Source organism: Kalmanozyma brasiliensis (genome assembly GCF_000497045.1).
Source record: "Kalmanozyma brasiliensis GHG001 unplaced genomic scaffold PSEUBRA_SCAF23, whole genome shotgun sequence".
Taxonomy (NCBI): domain Eukaryota; kingdom Fungi; phylum Basidiomycota; class Ustilaginomycetes; order Ustilaginales; genus Kalmanozyma; species Kalmanozyma brasiliensis.
Window position 1 is genome coordinate 129,164 of NW_015961963.1, and position 27,156 is coordinate 156,319.

At 57.7% G+C, this 27,156-nt stretch overlaps 11 protein-coding genes across 11 annotated transcripts; 5 read left to right on the forward strand and 6 right to left on the reverse strand.

Annotated features, from left to right (window-relative positions):
• Positions 1 to 269: 269 nt before the first annotated feature.
• PSEUBRA_003601 (Histidine phosphatase superfamily, clade-2) lies at positions 270 to 2,984 on the forward strand (the record flags this gene model as incomplete). The annotated part of the gene is made up of 1 exon (XM_016436690.1): positions 270 to 2,984. One exon carries the CDS (start codon positions 270 to 272, stop codon positions 2,982 to 2,984), a length of 2,715 nt encoding a protein of 904 aa, XP_016291961.1.
• Positions 2,985 to 3,230: 246 nt separating this feature from the next.
• On the reverse strand, positions 3,231 to 3,896 carry PSEUBRA_003602 (TspO/MBR-related protein; the record flags this gene model as incomplete). The annotated part of the gene is made up of 2 exons (XM_016436723.1): positions 3,231 to 3,770; positions 3,864 to 3,896. 2 exons carry the CDS (start codon positions 3,894 to 3,896, stop codon positions 3,231 to 3,233), a joined length of 573 nt encoding a protein of 190 aa, XP_016291962.1.
• Positions 3,897 to 5,305: 1,409 nt separating this feature from the next.
• On the forward strand, positions 5,306 to 6,082 carry PSEUBRA_003603 (AMMECR1 domain protein; the record flags this gene model as incomplete). Its single annotated transcript, XM_016436688.1, has 1 exon — positions 5,306 to 6,082. One exon carries the CDS (start codon positions 5,306 to 5,308, stop codon positions 6,080 to 6,082), a length of 777 nt encoding a protein of 258 aa, XP_016291963.1.
• Positions 6,083 to 6,371: 289 nt separating this feature from the next.
• On the reverse strand, positions 6,372 to 7,037 carry PSEUBRA_003604 (Peroxiredoxin, C-terminal; the record flags this gene model as incomplete). The annotated part of the gene is made up of 1 exon (XM_016436722.1): positions 6,372 to 7,037. The coding sequence occupies one exon, from the start codon at positions 7,035 to 7,037 to the stop codon at positions 6,372 to 6,374; it is 666 nt and encodes a 221-aa protein (XP_016291964.1).
• A 3,295-nt stretch (positions 7,038 to 10,332) lies between these two features.
• PSEUBRA_003605 (Small GTPase superfamily) lies at positions 10,333 to 12,099 on the forward strand (the record flags this gene model as incomplete). Its single annotated transcript, XM_059465106.1, has 1 exon — positions 10,333 to 12,099. The coding sequence occupies one exon, from the start codon at positions 10,333 to 10,335 to the stop codon at positions 12,097 to 12,099; it is 1,767 nt and encodes a 588-aa protein (XP_059320611.1).
• Positions 12,100 to 12,313: 214 nt separating this feature from the next.
• PSEUBRA_003606 (MCM N-terminal domain protein) lies at positions 12,314 to 14,800 on the reverse strand (the record flags this gene model as incomplete). Its single annotated transcript, XM_016436713.1, has 1 exon — positions 12,314 to 14,800. The coding sequence occupies one exon, from the start codon at positions 14,798 to 14,800 to the stop codon at positions 12,314 to 12,316; it is 2,487 nt and encodes an 828-aa protein (XP_016291966.1).
• Positions 14,801 to 15,505: 705 nt separating this feature from the next.
• Positions 15,506 to 17,107, reverse strand: PSEUBRA_003607 (Voltage-dependent anion channel; the record flags this gene model as incomplete). Its single annotated transcript, XM_016436732.2, has 1 exon — positions 15,506 to 17,107. The coding sequence occupies one exon, from the start codon at positions 17,105 to 17,107 to the stop codon at positions 15,506 to 15,508; it is 1,602 nt and encodes a 533-aa protein (XP_016291967.2).
• An 825-nt stretch (positions 17,108 to 17,932) lies between these two features.
• PSEUBRA_003608 (Acyl-CoA oxidase/dehydrogenase, central domain protein) lies at positions 17,933 to 19,324 on the reverse strand (the record flags this gene model as incomplete). The annotated part of the gene is made up of 1 exon (XM_016436726.1): positions 17,933 to 19,324. The coding sequence occupies one exon, from the start codon at positions 19,322 to 19,324 to the stop codon at positions 17,933 to 17,935; it is 1,392 nt and encodes a 463-aa protein (XP_016291968.1).
• Positions 19,325 to 21,021: 1,697 nt separating this feature from the next.
• On the forward strand, positions 21,022 to 22,071 carry PSEUBRA_003609 (uncharacterized protein; the record flags this gene model as incomplete). Its single annotated transcript, XM_016436697.2, has 1 exon — positions 21,022 to 22,071. One exon carries the CDS (start codon positions 21,022 to 21,024, stop codon positions 22,069 to 22,071), a length of 1,050 nt encoding a protein of 349 aa, XP_016291969.2.
• Positions 22,072 to 22,901: 830 nt separating this feature from the next.
• On the forward strand, positions 22,902 to 25,346 carry PSEUBRA_003610 (C2 domain protein; the record flags this gene model as incomplete). The annotated part of the gene is made up of 1 exon (XM_059465107.1): positions 22,902 to 25,346. One exon carries the CDS (start codon positions 22,902 to 22,904, stop codon positions 25,344 to 25,346), a length of 2,445 nt encoding a protein of 814 aa, XP_059320612.1.
• A 337-nt stretch (positions 25,347 to 25,683) lies between these two features.
• Positions 25,684 to 26,846, reverse strand: PSEUBRA_003611 (mRNA splicing factor, Cwf21; the record flags this gene model as incomplete). Its single annotated transcript, XM_059465108.1, has 2 exons — positions 25,684 to 25,930; positions 26,059 to 26,846. The coding sequence occupies 2 exons, from the start codon at positions 26,844 to 26,846 to the stop codon at positions 25,684 to 25,686; spliced, it is 1,035 nt and encodes a 344-aa protein (XP_059320613.1).
• Positions 26,847 to 27,156: the final 310 nt, after the last annotated feature.

Below are 27,156 nucleotides of genomic sequence, written 5' to 3' on the forward strand. Positions count from 1 at the left end.
ATCGGCGTCTCCGGATGGGAAGAGTTGATTGCTGCTGCGGGGTTGCGTTGAGCACGGCTTCTTTGAAGAGCGGATAAGGTTTCGGTGCTTCCTGATGGCGTCTGTGGCCTGCAGAAATAATCACTTTCTTTTTTCGAAGAGCACGTTCCGCTTTTTCAGAAGGAAAAAGATACGAGCTTGACTCGCTCTTGGTTCTTCCGACAAGACCTTCTCACGCTCCTCTCCTCTCCTCCTCATCGGATCACACGACCCGTCTCTCATTCGCCACGATGGAGAGGATGCAGCTCGGCGTGGCCGCCATGGACCGCAAGGCCCGTAGCAAACCCATGCAGAACATCCTCAACCGTCTCATCAGCACCAAAGAATTCGACGTCATCATCTTTGGCGAAAAAGTCATCCTCGACGAACCCGTCCAAGATTGGCCCATCGTCGACGTTCTCATCTCGTTCTTCTCCACTGGATTCCCTTTGGACAAGGCGATCTCGTATGCGGACCTGCGCAAGCCCGTGCTGGTCAACGATCTGAGGCTGCAGCAGGTGTTGTGGGATCGACGCGCCGTGTTGGCCATCCTGGACAGTGTCGGTGTGCCCACTCCGCGCCGGCTCGAGGTGGACCGCGACGGCGGACCTGATTTGGAAGATGTCATCATCCAGGACCTCAAAGACCGCGTGGGTGCCGATCTGCGCAAGGACCGCGGCGTCAAGGAATGCAAACTCGACAACTACGACACCCTCTCCATCGGAGGTCACACGATCTCCAAACCCTTCGTAGAAAAACCCGTCTCGGGGGAAGACCACAACATCCACATCTACTTTCCCAAGAACCGCGGCGGTGGAGGTCGCCGCCTCTTCCGCAAGGTCGGCAACAAGTCGTCCGAGTACGATCCCAACCTGTTCGAACCGCGCACCGATGGGTCGTACATCTACGAGGAGTTTATGGACGTCGACAATGCCGAGGACATCAAGGTCTACACCATCGGACCGCACTTTGTGCATGCCGAAACGCGAAAGTCGCCCGTGGTGGATGGCGTGGTGAAGCGCAACCCGGACGGAAAGGAGATTCGCTACATCACCAAGCTCAGCGACGAAGAGATCCAGATGGCAACTAACATCTCCAAGGCCTTCAAGCAGAACATTTGCGGCTTCGACCTCCTTCGTGTCGGAGGCAAGAGCTACGTTATCGACGTCAACGGATGGAGCTTTGTCAAGGGCAACGATTTTTACTATGACAAGTGCGCCGAGATCCTGAGTGGGTTTTGTCGGAACAATGTGGTTCGGCGACCGATTGCAGGGGGTGGGGTGGGAAGTGCTAGTCCTCGGGAACGTGAGAGGAGCGCATGGAACCTCAAGGCGAGCGTCACGGTGTTTCGACATGGGGATCGAACGCCGAAGCAGAAGCTCAAACGGTCGTTCAAGCCGTCCGAGACGTGGGCGGCGCCGCTCATTGCGTTGCTGCAAGGGAGGAGAGAGGAGATCATTCTCAGGACGCAACTCGAGCTGGTCTCCACCGCCGCTTCCGAGGCGCTCGCCCTCCCAGGGGCAAACACCGAGGACCTCGAACTCATCATCCAGCTCATCAACCGCAAAAAGGACATGGGCGGTACCAAGGTCCAGATCAAACCGAGCTTCGACAAGACCTCAGGCGAGCTGGCCAAGATGCAGCTCATCATCAAGTGGGGCGGCGAATTCTCCCATGCTGCACGTCATCAAGCCAAAGATTTCGGCAACAACATGCGCAAAGACATGATCATCATGAACGCCGATGCGCTGTCCAACTGCACGGTCTATACGTCGAGCGAACGACGTGTCACTGCATCGGCCGAGATCTTTGCCGCTGCATTTTTGGACGAGTCGAGTGGCGAAAAGGAGATGATCATCCGCAAGGATCTGTTGGACGACTCGAATGCGGCCAAGGACGTGATGGATGTGGTCAAGAAGAAGCTCAAGGCGTCGTTGCGACCGGATTCGCCGGAGGCGAACAGCATTCCGGATGATTGGCCGGAGGATCTGCCCCCACCGGCGCGGTTGGCGTTGGACATTGCGCGGCTGCTGGCGGTGTTGCGGGAGATCATGCGCCAGAACTACAAGACGCTGGGTAAAGGGGTGGAGAGGGTGCAGACAAGGTGGTGCACCCACGAGACGCCGTCGTTGTTCCGCGAACGGTGGGAGAAGCTCTTCAACGACTTTGAGGAGGATCCGCACGATCCATCGAGGAGTTCCGAGTTGTACGATATGCTGAGCCACGATGGACTGCATAATCGGCAGTTCATCGAGACGGTCTTCGCCGATCCGAGCATCGAGGGCGAGGATACCGATGCCAAGCTCGTCCACTTGCACGAGCTGTATCGGAAGGCTTTGGCACTGTTCTCGTTCATTTGCCCGAGAGAGTACGGGATTACACCCGAAGAAAAGGAGGAGATCGGGTTCCTCACCTCGATGCCGTTGCTCAACAACATCGTGGAAGACCTCAAAGGTGCCAAGGAGAGCAAGGGCATCTGCAGTCTCTACTTTACCAAGGAGAGTCACATCCATACGCTGCTCAACCTGGTGCTTGCCTCGGAGCTCAATGTGGTGATGCCCAAGATCCCGGCGTTGGACTACTTTGCCAGCATCACGTTCGAGGTGTACGAGCGCAACTCTTCCACAACCGATGGGGACAGTCCGACATCGCAACAGCAGCAGCAGTATTCGTTGCTCATCAGCGTCTCGGAGGGCGCCCACTCGAGCAATATCTTGAGTATCAACCTTGATGCTAGACACGCATTGACTCCGTTGCCCAGAAGACCATTGACGACGCACATGGACTTCGACGACGCCATGGCCAAACTCGAGGCTCACAGCAGTAGGGATAGTCGCGTGGAGAGAGGCATGGTCGAGGGCTCAACGGTGTTCTTTGGTCAGGAGGACCCGGATCGCCAGTTCATGCCCATCAAGAATAGACGGGATAGCGTCGATACGGATCGAAGCTCGGTTCGACAGGGTTGAAAGACTCTGTAGACTAGATTCCGTCCTCACATCATAGACATTGCGTGCTCGTCCCATGTGCGAAGTCTAAACCACCTCGCTCTCAGTGCGATTCGACGCGAGGTCACATATACCAGCGCAGTGGAATTGATTGTCGTGTTTCATGGAGGTAGAGGGTGAGGGACTATATAGAATACACCATTTCCATGCACGTCGTTTCACCTGTGCATGGTTGATACGGCTACGTGTCGAAGCGGGGCAAACTGCTTAAAGGTCCTTGGCGTCCTTCTTGAGCTTGCCGAACTTGGACGAGCCGTAGTTCTGCCACCAGATGGAGGCGTTGAGGTAGGTGGCGTAGACCATCCAGCCGACGTAAGGAATGGCGAGCAGACCGGCGGTCTCGTCGACGTCCTTGACGGTGGCAGCCCAGAGGCCGACGGTGCCAGTGAGAGCGCCGATGTTGACGAGAGCCAGACCGACGTTGCCAGCACCGAAGAAGAGGGGCGACCAGAGAGCGTTGAGACCGAGCTGGATCCAGTAGAGCGAGAGAGCCTTCTTGGCAGTGTCACGGCCAAGACCAGGAGGGGTGCGGTCCAGAGCCTTGACAGTCAAGTGCGAGGCCCAGCCCATCGAGGCGTAGAGAACGGGCCAGACAATGCCATAGTAGCTGGGAGGGGGGTTCAGGCTGGGCTTCTTGAGCGACTTGTACCAGACCGAGTCGGCAGAGTAGTTGGACGACTTGGTAGCAAAGCCGTTGACGACGCCGACGGCGACGGGGATACCGACCGCAAGGATGGGGTTGCGGGGCTGTGCGAGAAAAGTAAGAAAGAATCACGAGAGTCAGCACGGATCATCGTTGATGGCGGGAAGGGCCGAATGAATGGAGGACATGGCACGTACGATGTCAATGAGGAGTCCTGGAAGGTTAGCCATTTTTGCAGACGTTGAGCGAAGATGGAGTGTTGGTTGTGTGTATATCGATGTGGTTGGATGGGAAGGTGAGGATCACGCGCTACTTGAGAAGTCAAGGGAGCGCGCGGATCAGCAGCCAGGCTTGTGTCTATTTGTAATCTGAGCCCCGCGACCCAGAGAGCAACATAGGCGCGATCTGGCGGGAGCGTCCCTCTGGCTCTTTCCGCAAGCCTTCTCCCTCTCCGAATCAACGCAGTCTCGAGTGCCACCCTCTTCCAGCTCACAGCGCGCTCTGATAACGCTAAGCTATTCCTTCCGGTAGCTAGCTTTGAGCCCATCTACCGACTCGATACGTTCGTACTTCTCGATCCAATACACATGCAAGGGCCCCCTTCCTCGACGGCATTGCCAGTTCAAGGTAACAGACTCTGACAAGCGTCGCTGCTTTGATCCGAACGAGCAGAGGGCCCTTGAGTCAGGGTCGCAGCCCTGAGACCCGTCTTGGCCGAGCCTTGCGTTGCTGCGCAGAGTGGAGGCTTTGCAGGCAAGGCAGGCACGTTGGCCGAGGAAAGGTCGAGAAACTCTGCAAGGCTTGCAGACACGTTGTGTTGATCTTTTTTTGGCGCACGTCCCTTCCAAGCGCACGCTGATGTCATGAAGGCGCGACCCCGATCCGCAGTGTTGCAGCCAGCCCGCTTTTCGCGGTGACTTTCTACCGGCCGAAGCTAGCCCAGCTCGAGACCAACACTGGCGCAGATCATTTGCCAGGTTTCACTGCGACTCTTGAACAAGAGTCGTGGCCATGATCTGGAAGGCTTCCATCTAATGCCCTCAGCGCGTCAATCTGTGATGGCTACGCCAGGCTACACCAAGCAATCAACGGCTCCAGTGTGACTGAGCGCTGTGCAGTGCGCTTGTCTGTGCCATTTTCAAGGCTCATTTTTGTGCTCGTTTTTCCAAGGTGACATTTCCTTTTGGCCAGGAATTTAAAGCGCAGAGATGAGTCGCTGCGCAGCGCTTATCTTAACGCAGGGTCCAGCTTTGACATGGCGAGCCTGCGGTCTCATCGTCTTCGCTCTTGACTACGTCCTCGTATCAAGGCATTCCTCTCGACATTGTCATCTGATTGCACCGCAGAACAGTCTGGTTTCGCACTACTCCAGTGTGGACGCAAACGGGTGCGAAGCTGCTGCACGCGGGCAACGCAAGCAGCGCAGGACCACACCGCTCGAAGCACGTTTTGCACAGCGATCCAACTCTTCCGTATCTGTTTCGCACATTTCAGTCTCTCGTATTGATCACCTTCAAGAACCCGAACGATAGCATCTACAGTCTCGAAAACGTCACACGCATCGCATAGAGCTGTCAGCATCAGAACCCCCTGCACCTTCAAAGCGCAAGAATTTCCCAGCCTCGGTCGACCGCCCACCATGGCCCCTTCGGCATCAACGAGCTCCGCCGCTCTCCCAGAACATTGCTTCTATTGCTTCGCGGTCATCGATCACGAGCTCAATCCGAACATTTCGCCCCAGCCGGCTCCCACGTTCACCAACGATGGTCAGGAGTACCCACTTTTCGTCACCTGGAACATCTTTCCGCACAGCTCGCTCAAATCCTCGTCCCGCAGTTCGCCGCCTGTTTCTCGTCTGAGAGGCTGCATCGGTACTTTTGAGCCGTACCCTCTCGCACAGGGTCTTGCAGAGTACGCAAGCATCTCAGCTTTCAAGGACCGCCGATTCTCGCCCATCACGCAGTCGGAGCTGCCACGTCTCGAGTGCGGAGTGTCGCTGCTCACCGGATTCGAAGAGTGCGACGACTATCTCGACTGGGAGGTAGGCGTGCACGGCATCTACATCCACCTTCCCAATCCTGCGCTGGCTCCCAAGCCGCTGCTCAACGGTGGCAATGAAGACAGCGCCAGCTCGTCATCCGGTGCTTCCACCCCGGCCCCAGTCTCAGCGAAGAAGTCACGCTTCTCACGATCGTCAGGCTCCGGGCCTGCCTTCCTGACAGCCACTTACCTACCGGATGTGATCCCAGATCAAGGCTGGACCAAAGAAGAAGCCATCGACTCGGCCATTCGCAAAGCAGGCTTCAATGGCAGGATTACACCCGACCTTCGCAACGCTCTTCGGGTCAGGCGCTATCGGTCCGAGAAGGTCGAGTGCACTTATTCCGACTATGTCGCCTGGAAGCAGAGCCAGTAGAGACGAGCGCTCTTACATTCATAGTCTTCATCGCACCAAACGTTTTCTCTTGGCTCATCGAACACTTCCGTCCCAGCATCGTTACTTTAGCATCTCTCATTCCGCATCTCTTTCCTTTTTGCACGTCTTCCGCATTCTGTCCTGCAATCCAAGCATTCCGTCCCGCTCGCTCGCAGTCTTGTCGCACACACTCGATCGGCACAGTCGATGAATAAGCAGTAAAAGCGTTCTGTTGAATTACAATTTGAGATGATTGCGTTGCGAAAGCGATGCTACGTCCGATACGTGTTTAGGCGGACGAGGCGGAGGGGTCCTTAGTGAATCGGAGGTAGGGCTTAACGGTTTCGTAGCCGGGGAAGAGCTTTTCGGCCTCGGCGCCCTGGACGCTGGGGTGAACGATGACCTTGTCGCCCTTTTGCCAGTTGACGGGGGTGGTCACACGGTACTTGTCGCCGATCTGCAGGGAGTCGATGACACGAAGGATCTCGTCGAAGTGGCGTCCCGTCGAGGCGGGGTAGCTGATCTTGAGGCGGATGACCTTCTTGGGGTCAATGACAAAGACGTCTCGGACGGTGAAGGGGATGCCCTTGGCATCGACGTTGGTGGGGTCCAAGGCATCGAGCATGTCGTACTCGGTCGAGACCTTACGATCCTTATCGCCGATGATGGGGAAGTTGACCGACGTCTTTCCTACCTCGTTGATGTCCTTGATCCACGCATCGTGCGACTGGACGTCGTTAGCGGACAGACCGATGACCTTGACACCGCGCGCCTTGAAGTCGGCCTCCTTGCGTGCCACCTCGCCGAGCTCCGTGGTGCAAACGGGCGTAAAGTCGTCCGGGTGCGAGAAAAGGATTCCCCACGAATCACCGAGGTACTCGTGGAAGTTGAGCACGCCGTGCGTCGTCTCGGCGGTAAAGTTGGGCGCAATGGATCCAAGTCGAAGGCCAGGCATTTTGATGTATATCTCTGAGGAAGAGTGGTTGTTGACAGAAGGGAAGGTGTGAGTGAATGCGGTCCGCTTCTTGTATCAACTCAGCCACGCAGGAAGATCTTCCTCCCTCGCCAAGCTTCAACTCTAATCAGCAAAGTGGCGACATAGCCGGTTGCAATAGCACACCGCAGTGTTGCCGCGAGAAGGCCATCGAAAGGAAGCGGGTTTAGAAGAAAGCGCATGCACGCTCGGACCCTCGCCCCTCGCCCCCGCCCGTGCTCAGGGTCGAACTTCATTTCGACGCACGCCCAGCGGATGGCATCTTCTGCTAAGCAGGCTCGGCACGCCACCGTGAATTGCGATGGCGTGCTTCATCCTTCTATGTCCGAAAAACCATTTTTTAGAAGGGAAGAGGTCTAACATGTAAGGCAAATCGCCTAGGTCATGTGACCGGCCCAGCGCTTACGCGTAGAAGCCGGTTCGCTTAGATCCAGAAAATAAGGCTCAGACACTCAGGGTCCGACCCTGTTCGATGAGATCTCTCGCCCTCATCACGCCTTTCCGAGCTCATGTTCCGCCGCGGAGAGAGGGGTTGTGTGCGCACGACTCAGCTGACGTCGCATGATGACGAGCGACTGTGCAGGTCGCTGTTCGCACCCCGCAATGGAGCGAAAAGGGCTGGGATAAACTTGCAACCTCGGCATCTGGAAAACCGTGTCGCCTGGCTGAACAACGTCTACCCGCTCCCTCTCGCCCTGAGCAGCTGATCACCCACCGAGACGATGGAAGCGCGCGACGTGTCAACAAGGCGACAATGGACGTAGACAAACTCTATCTCATGGAAGGCGCCGCACCCCAGGGTCCTCGTTCGCTTAGAATGGCATACCTAGTCTTCGAGTGTCGTGTGAGAGTCTCCCCCACTGGGCGCCATGGCTTACGAGACGAGCGTATACTCGAGCTGATGGCTGGCTTGGATCGCCTGACCCAATGCAAGCCACCGCTCCATTGTCTTTGTGGATCCAGAGTGAATCGAAGATTGCCTTTCGCTTCAGAGCCTGTCCGGTGAGGGTTTTCGAATAGTCTTTCAAAATGACTGGAATCAGAAGCATGTCGAGGCCGTCGCAAGGAATGAGGTTGCTCTGAAGAGTGACACATGCGTTGCACAGACGGCACAGCAACGAGTTGACGACACGAAGAGGCGAACGCGCGATACAGTATCGGAGTGGAAGCGCTAGCCGAGCCCTTGCCCAACCCCGCACTCTGGTCGAGCCGAGAGAGACCCTTTGCCAGCTGTGTCGATACGATTCGGTTGCGGCATTTGTTGCACTCGAAAAGCCAGCTGGCAACGCAATTTGCCACTCCCGCGAGCAGCCCTGGGCGTAAATTTGCTTTCGAGTGTGCAGCGTGCATGCATCTCACAGCTCAGGGGCTGCGGAAGTGAGCCGGTCAACACTGAAGCTCTTTCTTAAGTCACAAGGGGGACGCAAGCTGCTGCAGAAGGAGGTGGTCGTCGGAAATCCCTGCTTGGGTCGTGCAGGGGCTGTGCGCGGAATGGTCCCGACAAGAGTCGCTTCGTGAAAGCGATTCGACTCTAGTCAGAAAGGCCTGGGCGAACTGCTGTGTCACTTCGCTTCCCCTGGCATCGTAAGGTTGCGCTCAAGCGGAGATGCAGACCCGAGGGCTTGGTGGTCGGATCATGGCCAACAAGCCCCCCCTTCTGCTCAGAGATTCCAGAACTCGGTCTTGATAAAGAGACCCTTGCGTTCCTTTCGCTCCGCAGCCGAGCCGAGCTGCGTTTCGCTTCATCTTTGGTGAGGCTTGCTTGCGTGTGGGGTTTTTTTAACGAAAAATAAAAAAAAGGAAATCCAATGTTGTGGTGCCGAAGGAGGCGCCTCTCTTGAGTGATGTTCGACGAGGCTTGCTTTCTCCATTGTCTTTTGCTTCCTTGGTGACTCGGCGACAGAAGTCAATCCAATCGCTCCGGGCTCAGCAACATGGCTCAAGGCAGAGACCGGAATGTCCGACCAACTCCGGCTCTCGCTTGCCGCTGAGATGGATGGCTGAGTGCCAAGGCCCAGGCGAAGTTGGGTGTTGGTCTCTCTCTTTCCCTCAGCGCGTAAATTTAAACAAAAAGTGATTTTGGCTGGCTGCATCTGAGGCTGCAGCAGAGTGCAGAGTGCATGATGCAGAGTGATGCCACTCTCACCACAATCCACGCACCCACCGCGCCGCGTTACATATATTGACCTTTACCCAGCCTCGGCCCGTGATCGTAGTCGCATCCACTTTGCTCGCCACCATCCCGACGCCTATTCATTTCGACACGCATCGCATCGCACCGCATCGCATTGCACAAACCACACGCACAAAGTATACGACTCGAGAAAGCCTTCTGTGCATACACCCGCGCACCCCTCACGCTGCGAGCTTCAACCCACCAACGCGGCTTCATACGATTCTGCCACCACCGTCGCCACCCTCCCCTCACAACGACGAAAAGTTTTGTTCGCCATCCTGCTTACCGCTGGGTTAGACTTTATCGTCCACAAGCTTCAACCGTCGAAGCTGTCCGACTCTGCATAGACCAATTTTCGGCACAGGTCCAGCATACAGCTCATCCATCAGGTCTTCAGTTTGACTTCATCGGTAGACGACTGCTATTTGAGCATCTCATCCCCGCTACGAACCACATCTTCGAAGACAGCAGCGATCACGACCTCCTCGTCGGCTATCCGAACGCTTCGATTGCGCATCAGCCAGACCAGCATCCGTCTCTTCCTTCGGTCAGCTCGCGGAACGGACACATCAAGGTCGTCATCGATCCAGCCTGTACGCATCACGGCCACCTCGACACCAGCAGTCATCGTCAAAGCATTGCGATAGGCGCAGGCTCGCCCATCGTCTTCCCTTATTGTCCAATCAGGCGTGCCGTTGTCTTCACTCCGGACATATACGGCGAGGCTATCTCTGCCACCTCATCAACGGCACACTCGCCCGTCTCTTGATTGGCATTCACTTGCTCGGGCGCCTCTGATCTCTCAGCGGAAGGCTCTCACCGTCTTTCGGAGCAACTCGATCCAGTCTTCGTACATTCAAGACAGCATACCACACTCGCGACATGGTTCTTCTCTAGACTCAGGCAACGCTTCTCCTTCCCTTTAGAGCGCCGAGTTCCCCTTTTCCCAGGCAACCCATACAACTGCTTGTTGTCGGTGCCTCAAACACTTTTCTCTTACCCACCGACTGCTTCGATACCGCATCAGAGCGTCAAAACCCTTCGACTTCTCAGACCTCCTGCCACGCACGCATCGCCATCATGACAGCGCAAGTCTTTTCCAGCACCATGTCGCAACATCCTTTCCCCTCAGCCTACTCCTCACCCATGGCAACCCCTTCACCATCCAAAGAGAATCACTTCCCCTCATTCCCGTCCTATCCCGCGTCCACCTCTTCGAAAGACGCAGCTTCCACCTCCTCGCAAAGCGACGCAGAACGTTCCCGCACCAGCCTGCTCGAGACGTCCCGAGCGAACGAGGTTCCCGCACCCCGTTCCCAAAGAGGCACCTCCTCACGACGACCATCCCGCCCCCGCCTGCACAGCCTGCAATCGCTCAACTCCGGCCCAGCATCGCCCTCGTTGACGGAACAAGATAGCGGACACGCATACATCTCCACCGCTCGGTTTCTCAGCACGCACCCAAGCCTGAGTCGCGCATCCTCCCGAAACGCCGTGGAAACGCTTCAACCATTAGCAGAGTCGAGTGTCAGTGCGTCCAACCCCTTCCACAAGATAGATGTGCAACCCAGATCCGGGGAAAGCAGCAAGCCGCGACTGGCAACGAGTCCGGATTCGGGCTTGAGCGAGTTCGGTCAGATGGGTGCGCCGTTTGGCGAGCGCGGTGCGTTTCTGCGTCGCAGCCATACGATCACGTCGGGCATCAGCTCGATGGGGTCGAAGCGGATGGAAGAAGCTCCCTTCCGTCGATCCCCTCCGGAGAGCGCTGTCACCTTCGGCCCGCGCAGTGGGCGGAATGCTCCAAAGCTCGGTCCACGACGGCAGACAGTCTCGAATGTCTCACCCACCCCTGCCGATCGACCCGAGGTCAAGAGGACTAACACCGCCGTCACTCCCGTGCTATCCTACTCGCCCACATCCGAGGCGGTAGCCAGCACGCCAGCCGCCTCGACCCTCCGTCCACGCCCCACGCTCCCGCCCAACCAGCTCGAAGCCAAGGTCGTCATCCTCGGCTCCCAAGGTGTGGGCAAAACCTCCCTCGTCCACCGTTACACCTCGGGTCATTTCACCCTCTCCTCCACCCCCTCCACCATCGGCGCCAGCTTCCACACGAAAAAACTCATTGTCGATTCGGTCAAAGTTCGATTGCAGCTGTGGGACACTGCAGGTCAAGAACGGTTTCGGAGCATGGCACCCATGTACTACCGCGGGAGTCACGCCGCTGTGATTGTGTATGATATTACGAGTCGAGCGAGTTTTATGGATGTGAGGGGATGGTTGGATGAGTTGAGGCGGAATATGACGAGTGGGTTGGTGGTGCATGTGGTTGGGGCGAAGGGGGATTTGGCTCGGAAGGGGGGGAGTGAGGTCGAGCTGGAGTGGGCGAGGGAGACGGTGCGAAGTTGGCTCCAACCGACCGTTCAGGCCGGTGCCGATGTTGAGTCGGAAGAGGGGTCGCCGACGAGATCGTCCAGGCTGAGCGGGTTGGGATCCTTAGCCATGGGTTCTGCATCGCGAGCCTTTGCCAACAGCACATGGCAAAACCCCGCCCCAAAGGCAAACAGCACCGCTTCCACCGCTTCCGGCTCCACCGTCAGCGACACCCGCGAGCAGCTGGATTGGGATCCCACGTGGGATGCCGTCGAGGTCTCCGAGGTCAGCGCCAAATCCGATCGAGGCATCGAAGAGGTCTTTCTCGCAGTAACCAAGAAGCTCGTCGAAAAGCGAGCGCAGATCGAACAGGAACGCAAACAGCGCGAGCGCAACAGCATCTTTCTTAGCGCCAGCGACAACGGTGAACCCGAAGCGGATGCGATCACCGTCAACAGCTGGACCTGTTGTGGCTGATCGCGCGCGTTGGCTTTTGTGCATCTTTTATACCAGATTGTTATCGTTCATCAGTTTTATACCAAGCTATGTCTTCTCTCTCTCTCATCTTCTCGAAGGGATCGGCTGACAAGGTGTAGCAAGTGTCTCACACCGCACGGACACACAGACCCGCTTTGAGCTGAGGAACACATGACAAATTGAAAGACCGAATGCAAAAACCGAAACACTCTCTCTAACCGGTGAAGGTCAACCTGGTCGCACCGACATGTACGACGCCCAAATCCTCGTACTCCTTGACGCACTCCTGGAACTGGTCCTCTACGAATCCGCTGGCCAGTACCCTCGCTCTGAGCTCGGCGAGACTCACGCCCTGATCCTGTTGGCCCATCGGGTCGTCCTCGTCGTCGTCATCGTCGAGCGAACGAACGTTTTTGTTGTAGTAGTCCCGAATGATGCGGTAGATCTTGCTGATGTGGGTTTGATCCTGACCCAAGGCATCTCTGTTGTTGGCCAAGGAGGGGTGGTGGAGGATGGACGATTTGGATACTTCGAGCAAACGCAACGCCTCGTCGACATCCGGGATGGACACGGAGTCGTCGAATCGCAATCTCGCCAGTGCCTGAGACAAACGGATGATACCAAGCAGCGTTCGTGCAGAGACGTAGCCAGTGCCGTTCCCACCAGGTCCCGAAGTGGACGAGAGATCATCCTCCTTATACTGACTACGCATCTGAACATACGCCCCAACCACGTAGTCCGACACGGCCTTGCTAAGAACGGGACGTTTTTGTCGAGCAAGGGCAATGTAGTGTCGCATGAGCGTGGGCGAGATGACATCGAATTCGAGCTCCGGATGCGCATTGTGCATGTGGACGTACGTGACGTGTTGTGCCAACCTCTCGTCATCGTCGCGGGTAGGCGTGTCGAGGATGAGATAGAGAATGTCGAATCGACTCAGCAGCGCTGCGGGGAGGTTGATGTTGTCCACCGGCGACACACGAGGATTGTACCTCCCGTAGAGCGGGTTTGCTGCGGCGAGGATCGACGTTCGCGCATTGAGCGTGGTGGTGATGCCCGCTTTGGAGATGGATATGGTCTGTTGCTCCATGACTTCGTGGATGGCGGTTCGATCGGATTCCTCCATCTTGTCAAACTCGTCGATGCACGCAATGCCGTTATCCGCCAACACCAACGCGCCGCCTTCCAACACCATCTCGTCGGTCACCGGGTCGCGCATGACGGCCGCGGTAAGACCCACACCGGACGAACCGCGACCCGTGGTGTACACGCCTCGAGGCGCGACCTTGGAGATGTACTTGAGCAACTGCGATTTGGCCACACCCGGATCGCCCATGAGGCAAACATTGATGTCACCCCTGATCTTCATCCCATCCCCAACGGTCTTGGACACTCCACCGACAAGCAGCAGCAGCAAGCACTTCTTGACGTCTTCATGCCCGTAGATCTCCGGTGCGATCGAAGAGGCCAACTTCTGGTACAACGCAGGATCGTCCTTGAGCTCGGCGATCTGCGCTGCGATCTCCGGTGTCCGCTGCATCGCCGAATACTGCTTTTTCAACTGCGTAATGCTCTGCGCATCCAGATACGTATCCGTCAACAGACCCGCGCGGATCGCTTTGAACCCGCTGTACGGCATAGGCAAGAAAATGCCTCCGACATGCACCACATCGCCCGGGTTCATGCTGCGCGTTTGCGGTCCGTAGACGTGGATCGTCATGGTGCGTGGGATGTGACCCACCGGAACCTGATCTGCCATCTCCTGGATCTTGATCTCTTGGAAGGGGACGAATTTGGATGCGCGCACCTGGGGGTAGAGGGGACCGCGCGTGTTGTTCGTCGTACACCGACGAGAATTGCACTGTGTGAGAGGCATGTATTGACGGGAGGTGACTTCTTGGAAGACCTCGGCACCGCAAACGTCGCATGCGTAGGCGTCGACCAGGAGGAAAGGCTTGACCTCCGAAACGCGCGTGACGATGCCGCGAACGGTGATGAGCTTGCCCAGGTGGGAACCGCGGACGGCGCGCACGGCGAGAGGCTCGTCCTTGTCGCCCGTGTAGGGGCGGAAGTAGAGCGTGTAGCGACGGAGAAGGGTGGGTGGGAACGTGTCTGCGTCTTCACCCGTGCCACCTTGGGATGGGTCCTGGGCAGCTTCGGTGGTTCGCGCATTGCGTTCCTGACGTTGGTGCCGGATGACGTCGAGCACGTCGTCTTTGTGAGAAATGTCCTTGGAGGGCTCGGGGATGAGTTTGTCCACGCACTCGCAGAAGAGGTCGAGATAGCGCTTGGCGTTCTCGGCGACCGAGCGGACGAGCACCTTGCCCGGCTCACCGGATTCGGAAAAGTGGTGCGAAGCAACGTCGTTCAGGTCGATGACGAGCGAGTCTTGGTCGCGGTTTGCGATGGATTGCAGCTGGTGCATGTAGATGGGGATGGCGCGGGAGGACGAGGCGAGCGTCGCAGCGCGGCGCTGAGTCTGAGATCGGTCGACATCCATACGGTCGACCGCAGAGGAGAGCTCGTCGTCCGCCGCATCGGCTTCGTCGTCGTCGAGAGAGATGGGCGAGTTGGAGGAGGAGAGCGTAGGAAGGCGAGAGGCAGGCGCTTTGAAGCGGAGGAGGAAGTCTTCGATCTTGGCCCGCTCTTCATCATAGTTGATGTTGAGGGAGATGGTGGGAAGGATGGGTGCGCTCGACATTGTGGTGCGTCAGGTCTCCGGGAAGGAGCTGTGAGCGGGGTATATGGTGGGTAGGCGCCTCGAGGCCGCTGGCTGCGGGAGAGGGCAGCTGAGATGGTGGTGCTCTGGAGTCGAGCTGTTGGCTTGAGGTCCGCCCGTTGTTGCTCGGTCTGTCCGTTCAGTGCGGAGATGGAAGTGTGATCCGGATTCGCGAGAACGGGATTTGCGGCGATGATCTTGGAGATGAAGCGAATGGTCGATGGCGATGATGGCAAGGGAGAAGGAAAGATTGCTTGCGACTCAAGCTTGCATTCCCACACTTGTCGATGTTTCGCACAGGAAGCTTCGACAGTCGAAATTGTCACCTCGTTCGCAGACTACAGACTGGAAGGAGACAGCGCTCTGTGAGCTGCAGCCTGCTCTTCTGCTCTGTCTCTCTCCGTGCGCGAGACAAAGGCGCGAAGAAAGGCTTGCGAGTAATTTACACGTCGGACACGCGAACCCCTTTCAGGCGCGCTGAGGACACAACAAGACGCGTCTTTAGCGCGTGTCTGCGTGCCCATTTCACGAATCATGTTAGGCCCCTCTCACATCATCCTCATCAGCCAAATCGACCCTCACCACCCACCTCTGCACAGCCTTCCGCCGAGCTTCGTTGTATCTGAACGACGGTCTTGTCAATGTATGGCATTGCTGTCGTACAAATGTAGCCATATTGCGATCAATCTACTGCTTGAGCGGCAGATCCGCCAGACAGGGCGCATTGAACAGCCTCCCCGACCACGCGCCCCTCGCCGTCGGGATCGCCACGTACAACCACAGCATCACATTCGCAATCACAAACGCCGTGTAGACGATCTTCAACGTCAGACTGTCCAGCTCTATCGCCAGTCTTGCCGTGCAAATGGCCAAACTTGCAAAAGGGAAAGTGAGCCCCCACCAGCCCATGTTGAATCCGAGCTTGCCTCTCTTCAACTCACGAATGATGGTGAATACGCCGATGGCGAGCCACCAGATGCCCAGGCCGAAGAGGAGCATGGCCGAGATCAGGCCGGCACCGTACAGGGCTTGGCCGACGGAGAAGAGCTGCGGCACGCCGGAGGATGAGGCGGGGGTGGAGATGGTGGGGAAGAGCTCGAGGGCGACGCGGCCGAGGTGGAGACACGCCTCGCCACCCTGGCCGCAGGGTCCCAGGGGCAGAAAGACCGAGATGATCACATCCCGTGGTGGAGACTTGAACAGCAGCAGACGCTGGAAGTAGAGGACGAGGATGAGCAGTGCTAGCGGCAGACCGATGCCCAACACCAGGTAGCTGACCACCATGATGGTGAAGGCATAGGTGGGGTACCGGAACATCAGAATCTCCGCGAGAACGCTGCCTGTCGCCGCTGCAGTGATGGGCGGGACAATGGGCAGAAGAAGCGCCGCAGTGATACCTTCAAAGTAGTGCTTCTGGTAGGTCATCATGCTGAAAGGCACCCCAATCGCCGTCATCAGGCTGATCACGGTGGCTGCCCACCACAGCCCGCTCGCCGCAAGCGCGAAGCCGATGCCCAGCTCGAATTCTTTCGTCCCCAGCTGCGCGATGCCACTGATGATGGTGATCAGTCCCATGGGTAACGTGCCCAGGAACATCGACTGTTGCGCATGCTTGATCGTCAACGGCAGGATTTCAGGGTACATGAAGTACCGCGAAAGGAAGACGCAGAAGAATAGGATGAAGATGACAATGTCGCCGAGCAGGAAGCACAGCGCAGGCCATCGCAGCCCCGAATGGATTGATGGCCATGGAAGCAGGTTGAGCAGCGTCGCAATGACACCGGTGCCCATCGTCACGGAGAACCAAGACGGAGTGAAATGCAGCACTCGCTCCTTGATGCCGCTCCGTCGCATCGGCTTGCCATCTTCGCCGACGATCTTGATGCGTTCTGGTTCGCTGCTTGCGTCGCTTGACTGCGCACTCGAGTTGCTTTGCCCATTTTGAGACCGAGCGACCTTTTCAGAGTCGGCTGTGCTTCCCAGCTCTTCTTCTGATCGTCGCACCGCGGTCTGCTTGGGTCGTTTGCTTCGTTCGCTCTTGAGACCATTTCGATGCCTCTGACGTACCAGGGATGGCAACAGCTTCTTCCGTCGCTGCCGTGAACCTCCCGCACTTCCCTCTCCTTTTGGATTGTCCTCGCCAGTGAGCACCCTCGTCAAGCGCTGTCCGTACGACTCTGCTGGTTGGAGCGCACGCTGTTCGCCCGAAGATGAAGCGGATTCGCTGGTGCTCGTCTCAGCATGCCCGATGCCGGTCGCTGCTTCGATGTCTGCTTGTGTGGCATCCATCGTGGACTGTTGACGACTTGAGCTTGTTCGTTGGAGTGCTGCGGCTGATGTGCTTGCGGATGGCTGTTGACGTGATGAAGACGCCGTTGCAGTATGGGCGTGTTCGACAGATGCAAGGACGTCGTTCTGCAACTCGAGGCCGGGAGCGTCCTGGTAGAGTCGAGGATCTTTCGAGGCCATCGTCATGCTCTTTTCGTCCCTCGGGTATATGTGCGTTCCGGTGTGTTGAACGGCGAGTGCTGACGACTCTAGGTCAAAGGAGTGAGGTCGCCTTTATGTATAGCCGTCGGCTCAATCCTCGAGCTTAGGCATCAATCGTCAGTTCCTAGTAGTCCAGCCAGCTAGAAGACGATCTAGGAGAGGTATTCCAGGATCGGCGCGGGATATACGGAATGATGGTGACTCGAAACGATGCAGAAGTCGACGATTGCTTTCGAGACAAGATGTCTGTTGATGAGCAAATGGGTGAATGCACTCAGCTGCAGGTCGAGCATCAAAAACCCAAATTCACTCCGCAGGCTGAGAGCGGCGGAGCGGCTAAAGAGCGCAGCCTGTATTTCCGCTTTCCTCCACTCACAACTCGATCTCTGCGGCAACTCGCCCGCTGGCCACCAACGAGCAAAGGCTGCTGTAAGCGACACAATTGCAATATCACAAGCTCGGATGCACATTCTTCGGTGTCCCATTGGCCTTGTTCTCGGATCCAAACTCACTCAGAGACACAATCGCTTCATCAGTCTTCAACACGGGAGTTTGTACATGAACACTGTTTGATTGCTTGAGTGTAGAGACGTATCTGGACAGACACTGGACAACGACGGCCGCTCAAAGGTGGCTCTTGATGCCGGCCTTGGCGAGCAGAGCATCCGAGATGGCCTGGGTCTTGTTGAGCTTCTCCCACACCTCGGGTGCCCTTCGGAGCTCGAGCTTGCCGAGCTGCTGCAGGTGGACCTCGTCGGGCCCGTCGGCGTATCGGAGCGTTCGCAGCTGGGCGTAGGCGTATGCGAGCATGGTGTCCTGCGAGACACCTTCGGCGCCGTGGGCCTGCATGGACATGTCGAGCACCTCGAGTGCAGCGTTGACGACGGCGACCTTGGACATGCCGATCTCGCGCATGGCTCCCTTGGCGTTGGTCTTGTCGATCATGTTGGCGGCCGACAGCACGAGCAGACGGCTCTGCTCAATCTTGATGCGCGCCCAAGCAATGTTCTGAACAATGGTGCCGTGCTCCGAGAGCGTCTTGCCGAACGCCTTCTTTCGCTGGTCGGTGCAACGGGCGAGCATGAGCTCGAGCGCACGCTCCGCAGTACCAATAGTGCGCATGCAGTGGTGAATACGACCAGGACCAAGACGACCCTGGATGATCTCGAACCCACGACCCCAGCCGAGCACGAGGTTGCTGAGAGGGATACGAACGTTTTCGTAAATCACCTCGCAGTGGCCCTCGGGCGCATCGTCGTAGCCAAACACCTGCATGGGGCGGATGACCTTGACACCGGGCGCATTGGCGGGCACGATGACCAGACTCTGCTGTGCGTGGCTGTTGCTGTTCTCGGGGTCCGACTTGCCCATCACCAGGTGGACGGCACATCGCGGGTCACCGGCACCCGAAATCCACCACTTGTGGCCGTTGATGACAATCTCGTTGCCCTCCTGGCGAATCGAGGTGCGGATGTTGGTGGCGTCCGACGAGGCGATGAAGCGCTCCGTCATGGCAAAGGCAGAGCGGATTTCACCGTTGAGCAGGGGAGTGAGCCATGTGTCCTTCTGCTGCTGGTTGCCGTACTTGGCGAACACCTCCATGTTGCCCGTGTCGGGAGCAGCACAGTTGAGCGACTCGGAGGCAAAGTGGGAGCATCGACCGGTCATCTCGGCAATGACGGAATATTCGAGATTGGTCAAAGGCGAGCCGAGGCCAGGGTAGTGCTTGGCGGAGAGGAAGAGGTTCCAGAGGCCCTGCGACTTGGCCTTCTTCTTGAGCTGCTCGACGACCTCGGGGATGACCTTCCATCGCTTGGCGGGGTCGGTGGAGACCTGAGCGTGGTAGAGTCGCTCGGCGGGGATGCACTCATCGACGACGAAGCGGATGACCTTGACGAGGGTCTCCTTGCCAAAGGGGGTGAACTTGTCCTCGATGAAGGCCCAGGTACCCGCGCCGATGTACTTCTTGATGAGCTCGTCGCCACTGAGGCTGGCGGGGATGACTGTGGACGACATTCTTGATGTATATGTGCGGGGAAGTGCAAAGGAACGGAGAGAGGTTCAGATGGTAGCGAGCTGGTGGCGGTGAAGTGAAGTGAAGGAAGGGAAGGATGCAAGGATGAAGGTGCGAGATGAGGAGGAGGAATCCGGCAGTGAGGAGAGGAGGTGATATATTCTACCGTGAGCCGGTAGAGAACCGGGCAAGAGGGTCGGGTTGGCTGTACCGGTGGCACGAAGGTTCAGTCTGGCCCCACGCTTCTCTGTTACCTGTCTTTCTTCCCCCGCCTTGATGCTAAGCGCGGAGAGAGAGAGGCAGCTGTGCAGGATTCTGTTTCGAGGGTCCACGGCACCACATCGTTCGAGCGCGAGACTTGGCATCAGGCACAAGAGCACCAGCAAGTCTTCTCGGCAAACACGCACCAAAGGGCCCACCACACTCGAATTTTGTGGGGTCAGACCGAATTGAGAAGAAGCAAGTTTGAGGCAGCACAGATTTAATGAGTGCACCCCCCAACCTGTCGCTTGCCAACTCTGAGCTTTTTTCCCGACGCCCTGGCCGTTAGACGATCAAATGGCCCGCGCGCGTGTCAAATCAACCGGAAAAATACAAATTGGATGGTGGCAACACGCACCAACACGGCCCAGTTCGACCGAAAACAAGAAGCCGAGGACCGGTCTGGCTTTGCTGAGCGCTTTGCTGTCAAAGCCTGCCTTGCTGCAAGCCTGAATTTCGTGCAGGTACATTCGCCTCACAAGCGCGCACTGTGCTGACACTGTCGTTAGTAGCCGGTCTCCGGCAATGTCGACGCTGGGGGGGATGCCATGCTTTGCTTGTTAGTCCAGCTGGCATTCTTGTCGTTGATTTCTCGGTTCCCGACTGATGGACTGGCGGATTCTGACAGCTGCGATCAGCTGAAGTACGATACATTGGGAGAGAGCGGGCGGGCCCATGCAGAGCGTTGAGGCGCTGTGCTGCGAGGCGCAGATCACACCTCTTGCCTGTGTCATCCAGTGTGCTTTCTCACTTCAGTTACCGCCTGCAAACGCTTCTTCGGCTTCGTCAAGCCTCGGAAGCGTCCTCGTGCGTACACTGTATCGAGACAAGGAGGCGACCCGAACGCTTGCTGCAATCCGACACCTCGTCAACTGACGAGCAAGAGCCGCTCTAAGGTACGCCTTGCTGCAAGCTCGCTGCAGCTCACGGAAAAACTGAGAGGCGAGATGACTTGAGCAAAGACTGCCGTGGACTGTCGATAGGACTAAGCAGCTTTGCCAGGCTGCGGCAGGCTGTTTGGTGGGCAGCTCGCTCTTTTCAGATCAAAGAGACAGGCCATACCGATGTTCACCGAGACAGCGATCCGCAGGATGCTGTGCTTGCCTTGAAAGAAGGTGGATGATAGGCTAGCGGACCGGACTTGGGCCATGGCTGAGCACAACGCCTTTGCGCTGCGCTGACGCAGCCTCAATTTTGGCGCAGTCAAACCTCCACCTACAACCTTAAATTTTTGGTTCGCCAGAAGACGAGGATGCTGCGCCACGGACTTCATTCGTGGCCTCTGTGGTCACATTGTGTCTCCTTTCTACCACCTCGCAAGCACTCAAGCATATACAATAGGCTCGGAGACGATAACAGTAATCGACAACACATGCATTTAGCGTAAAGAGCAGCCGTCGAAGCGAACGAGTGGCACACTCGCAAGGACATCGCAACCATGGGCAGCTTCAGCCTCACGATTGTGCACCGCAAGACCGAGCATTCAATAGACGCCTTGGAGCCAAGCACTGCCCTATCGGAGCTTCGTCAAGCAATCGAGGCGCTTACATTCGTGCCGTTGGACAAGCAGAAGCTGCTCGTGCCTCGGAGCGCAGGCATTGCAGACTTGAACAGCCATCATCATGGCGATGCCCATGCAGACTCACGGACGCTCGCTGACGTCGGATTCGGCGACAAAACCGATGTCAAAGTGACAGTACTCGGACCATCATCAGAAGAGCTGGAGCGACTGCACCAGAATGAAGCGGAAATGCAGAAACGCAATGCTCCCAGGTCGTACCACCCTAGCATGCTGCGCGGAACAAAGGCTCGCAACACAACGCAGCCCGGCTCGAGCTTCTCTCCTTTCGGCCCCATTCAGGCACATCCGACCACATCGCCATCATCACCGCTCCATGCCAAGGTCATCGACTATCTGACCAGACTCAGCCGAGATCCTGGCATCCTACACATTTGCCAGCTGCACCAGTTTCGCGTTGGCTCACTCACCGAGCTGCTACCATGGGAACACCCGAACTTGTTAGGTCTCAATGAGAACGCAGGACAGAGGATTCTGCTACGCATTCGCACCGATAACGCGGAAGGCTTCCGAGACTACAAGACGACACGCAGAGTGCTCGTCCACGAATTGGCGCACAACAAGGTGGCCGACCATCCGCCCGAGTTCAAGATCCTCAACAGCGAACTCAACGCCCAAATTGAAGCTTTCGAGCGCAAGCAGCAGGATGGAACGCATGCACTCGTAGAGGGTGATGTCTACGAGCCTTCTGCTCCAGCACTCTCGGCTGGTGGTGGCTCCGGCGGCGGTAATAGGCTCGGAGGAGGCGACCCATCTCGGAATGCTGCCAGCGCCGAAGAGCGGCGCGCACAGATCCTCGCAGCAACCATGCGTAGGCTTGAACGCGAAGAGCAGGAGATTGAGCAAAGCTGCGGCAGTGCGGCTGGCGCTGCTTCTCAGAACGGGAGGAGAACGCCCTCCGGGTCTTGATCATAACTCGTCACACCTCTAACATACCTGATACCCTCTAGCCGTACTTCCCTCTAATGATGTACTTCTATCTTCAATCTCATCTTCTACTTCTACCTAGTCACGAGGATGAGCTGTGACTGCTTTGCGACCCGGTTGTCTGCTCACTGATGCTCTGTGTTACTAATTTAACAGATCCAGAGAAAATCGATCCGAACGCTCACTTTGCTGACCGGAGAAATTTCGAGCCAAAAAGTGTTGGTTGAGGGTCAACGTGCACGGTTCCAGAGTGGAAGTCAGAACAACACTCTCACTCCTGTCTCACCGGACCATCCGGCGCTTCATCACAACTCATCTCGTCTTGCAAGCTTCACTTTGGTGCAAACAAGGATGGTCGGTATCTGTCGGATGCCATCCGTGTGGCTGTGTGAACTCATCGATCTGACTGCGCAAGGTGAGTGGCTCGTCTGAGGCAAAGGCGGTGGAGCGCGGACGCGTCTGGGCAGTGTTATTTGACTTTGGGAAAAAAGACAGCTGCAGGCTGTGCTCGAGATCGTCCAAGGTCCCCGTGAAGGTTTGCTGGCTCGAGGCCAAGTGAGCGTCAAGCGTTGCTTCGGACCTCTAATTCACCTCGGCTCATCCTTTCTACAATCACACACACTCTCCTTCATCGACCTGTTCGGATCGCTGCGATTCCGACCATCACCTGTATCGGAACCCTTTCCTCCTTCGTCAGCACCCGACGCATGCTTCGCCCAGCCAATCTTTGACGTACCACACTCCCTTGAATCACGCAGGCAGCCTCGGTCGATCGTGCTTTGGACCTCTCCGCGCCGCTGCCCTCGCCCACCATGCCGACGTCCGCCGAGCCCGTCCACAAGGGCACGCTCGTCTGCGTCGTCCTCAAGGCGCGCAACCTGCCCAACAAGAAATCCATCGGAAAGCAGGATCCTTACACCGTCCTTACCATGGGCCACGAAAGCCAAAAGACAAAGCCCGACAAGCGCGGTGGTCAGCACCCGTCTTGGGACGAACAGCTTCACTTCGAAGTCTACGAGGACATGGAGGATGCTCTCGTCAAAGATGCGGCCAATGGATCTGGATCGGCTTCCAAAGCGACGTCGGCTTCTGCACTCAAGACAAAAGGAGGCAAGAAGGTGCTCAAGGTCGCTTGCTACGCTGACGACAGCAAAGAGCCCGAATTCATCGGTGAAGGTATCGTTGACCTGACCGACACGCTCAAGACGGGCGAGTACGACGAATGGGTCACCATCAAGGCCAAGGACCGCTACGCCGGCGAGGTCTACCTCGAGCTCACCTTCTACTCGGCTGCCGCCCCTCCCAAGAAGCGCAGGCCGTCGACGCAGCCCGCCGTCCTTTCAGCAACCGACTCGTATGGCGGTGCTGGCTCCTTCTCCAGGATCGAAGACGGTGGCAACGCAGCTTCCACTGGATCTGGCTCAGGTGCCCCTCCCAAACCGCCCAAAGGCAAAGGTGACCACCCTCCTATTCCGGCATCAATGCGACCAGGGAGCTTCTCCGCTGCTTCATCCAACAGCCATCATCGCATGTCGAGCAGTATATCCGCTTCGGGCCTCGCATCGATGCACAGACCGCCTTCCGCCATGTCCCACTCGCAGACCATGCACGACCTCGGCAGCAGCACGCTTCGTCCCAGCTCGTCGCTCGCCACTATGGACACATACACACCCGCTTACGCTCCTGCCAGCATCTCTCGCGGCACGAGCCCTGCACCTCCGTCATCTGCACACCATCTAGCTGCTCACAATCACGCCTCTTCCATGGGTCCCACCGCGGGCGGATCCAGACGCAACAGCTTCAATGCGCCCATGCCTTCCGAATTCGGTCACTCGATCCAGCCCTCGGGTTCCTACTACTCGCAGCACTCGATCACGCCGTCTCAGAGCAGTCAGTACATCGCTCACCACCCACAGCCCGGAGACCCAAGCGATGATATGTACGCTACTGTCAAGCCAGCCGACTTCCTCCAGCAGCAGCAACATCAGCAACATCAACGGCAGCAGCAATACAGCGTGCCTCGTTCGCATTCGATCTCTCACATTCCTGTTGCTTACAACCAGATGCCTCAGCCTGACTTTGGTGCGGACCAACTGGCCCAGTCCATGTCCAAGATGGGCTTTGGTCACTCGGCTGCTACCATGGATAGACCACCACCCCCTAGATCGCCCGTGCACGCTGAAGAGCGTCCACCGCAGTCGCACATCTATCAGGCGCCAGCTCATCTCGCTTCGCTGTATACGCCTCCGCCGACCGCAGGCTACCCGCAAGACGTGCAGAGACCGGTGTCGCCCGCTGCGCGACCAGCCTCGGCTCTGTCTCAATACAGCTCCCACTCAGCTCACCACACTTCGACACCATCGGTCGTCAATGCACAGGCCTACTACCAGCAGCCGCAGGCCGGTGGCCATCTTGCGCAGCCGACATCGATCCCACCGCGAACTTCGTCGCCTGGCGCTTCTTCAGGCTACCACCCCATCCCTTCGCCCTACAGCCAGCCAGCGCAGCCATCGCACGTCTCTCGACCGCTACCATCAACACAGAGCTCGAGCTCGATCTCGTCGCACGCTCCACCTCAACCCCAGCAGCAGCAGCACGTATACCCCTCGCATCTCTATCAGCCCGTGCAGCAGCCTTCTCCGCCCCCGCATCAGCAGCAGCTGCCGCACTCCACCTCTCAATCGTTCTCGCACAATACGTGGCATGGTGCTCCACCAACGCAGGCATCACAGCCTGCTCAACCGACGTATGCACCTGCGCCTGCTCCGCACCACAATGGCAGCATCCCACCGTCGGCGTCGAGCGGATATCTGTACACTGCTCCGCCGCAGCCGTCGAGTGCGAGCAGCGATCAGGGTTCGTGGGGACCTGGTCGATCGCCGTCCCCTTTGCCGCCGATCCCTGGGCATCAGCAGCCGTCCCATCTACCGTCCTCAGGCTCGATGCATGGTTTCTACGGCACCTCGCCTGCCGCCGCTCCTGCATCACACTATGCTCACCCGCCGCAGACCTACTCACAGCAGTACGCTCCTCCAGCACAGCAATACGAAGCACCACCACCCGCCGGCGGGCGACGCCAATCGATCGACCCTAGTGGCTACCCATACCCCCGACCACCCCCACCGCAGCAGCAGCACTACGCGACAGTCTCCGCAGGCTCACAGTATCAGCACGGCGGATTGCCAAGCTCCTTTTCCTCATCCGCCCTCTACCAGTCGCATCAGAACAGCCAGTATCATCATCAGCAGTATCAGTAGCGCAATATATTGAAATGGAAGGAACAGTGCCTAGTGTGGGAGTGTGTGTGAAAGTTACAGACCGGGTGGACGAGCTGGCGGTGGACCGGGTTTGACCGGTGGTGGGCCAGGCGGTTTTGCCTTTGTTCTTGGTTCTGGGGAAGGCGACCTGGAGTGCGCGGGGGAGAAAGCGTCTCTTGTCCTCCTCTGGCCAGTGGGAGGCGAGAGAGAGCGGGAGGGTGAGCGGGATGACTTGGAATCGACGGATCGCGATCGTGAGCGCGAGCGACTGCGGCGCGGTGACCTGCTCGGACTCCTCGAACGGGAGCGGGAAGAGGACGAGAGCGGGGTGAGGGACCTATCTCGCGCCCTGCGGAAGATCGGACTTCGGCTTCGGCTCCGGCTTACGCTCCGCTTGCTGGCCCGACGCGGACTGCGGCTGCGACTGCGGCTCCGGGACGAGTAAGATGATCTGGACACGGAACGAGAGCGGGAGCGCGAGACCGATCGAGTGAGTGAGCGACTTCGTCGACGACGAACTGGAGAACGCGATCGAGAGCGTGATGGCGACCGAGAGTAGGAGCGCGAAGAGGAGGAGCGTGAGTCTGAGTACGATGGCGAGCGGGATCGCTTCCTGCCTCTCTCACCGTCTCGCGGATCGTCTCGTGCTTTGCTCGAGGTTGCAGCGGGACGCTTGCGACTCGAGCCTTTCCTGTCCGAATCCGAAGAGTACGAGTCGCTGTCGGAAGATGCATCCCTGTACTTGCCCCTCTTCTTTGCTCTTGGAGAAGCAGACCTCGACAGTGACCTGTCGTCATCCGAGTATTCACGACGGCTCCTGCGCCCCTCCGGCGAGGACCGACGATAGCGGCTCGCCCATCCACTATCTCTGCTCGACTGTGCGCGATCATGCTCCCGCTCTCGGTCCCGCCTCGCTTGCTGTTGCATCTCGCGCTTGCGTTCCCAGTCGGCCTTTCTCTGTTCATCCGCCTTCTTCCTCTCCTCTATGCGCTCCTGTCGCTTCCTCTCCTGCAGCTCGCGGTTGAACGCATCACCCTCACGGTATCCACTCTCTACGCCGACAGCAGAAGCGAAACGTCGATCTTCGTGCTGCTTGGCCTCGAGCCGTTTGTGCGTCTCGCCTGGTCTCGGTCTGCTCGCTTCCGTCCTTACTTGCAATCCTCTCGCAGCCTCCTGCTCCTTCTCTCGTTCCAGCTGGGCCACAAGCTTCTCTCGCAGCGCAGAGACCTGCAGCTCGATCTCGTCTTCCTCCACATCATCGTCCTCGAGTTGGACGCGGAGCTCCATGCATTTGACCTCTACGCGACGCTTCCTCTCGTGTTCGAGGATGGCTGCGTCGGGCTGAGTGTGGCGAACATCGGACCCGAACGAGCCGCGTGCTCCTGCCTTGTCTGTTTTGTTGAACGGGTTGTCGCGCGGCTTGAAGTTGGAGAGGTTGCGCTGGACGTATCCGTTGGTGCCCGTGCCTCGAGCGGTCTTGAGACCGATTCCGTTGTACATCGTGAATGCCCTCTCAGTGCGTGCAGATGGGAGCACGGTGGTCGTTGGGCTTGATGATCAAGATGATGATGGTCGTCTGCATCCGACTTGAGAGAGAATCGCGCTCAGTTGAGTTGCTTCGTTGAATTTGGACTGGCAAATTTCGGTTCTCGGAAATTCAGCTTGGACACGGCTACCAAAAATGTGATTTGAGAGAGGAAGAGCGGTGTTGGACCCTGAAATCACAGCTGCAAGCACCTGTCAAAGATCTCGTCACGGCCATGCCTTCATCTTGCGCAGGCATCAACCGCCCTTCTGTGCAACGTCGCTC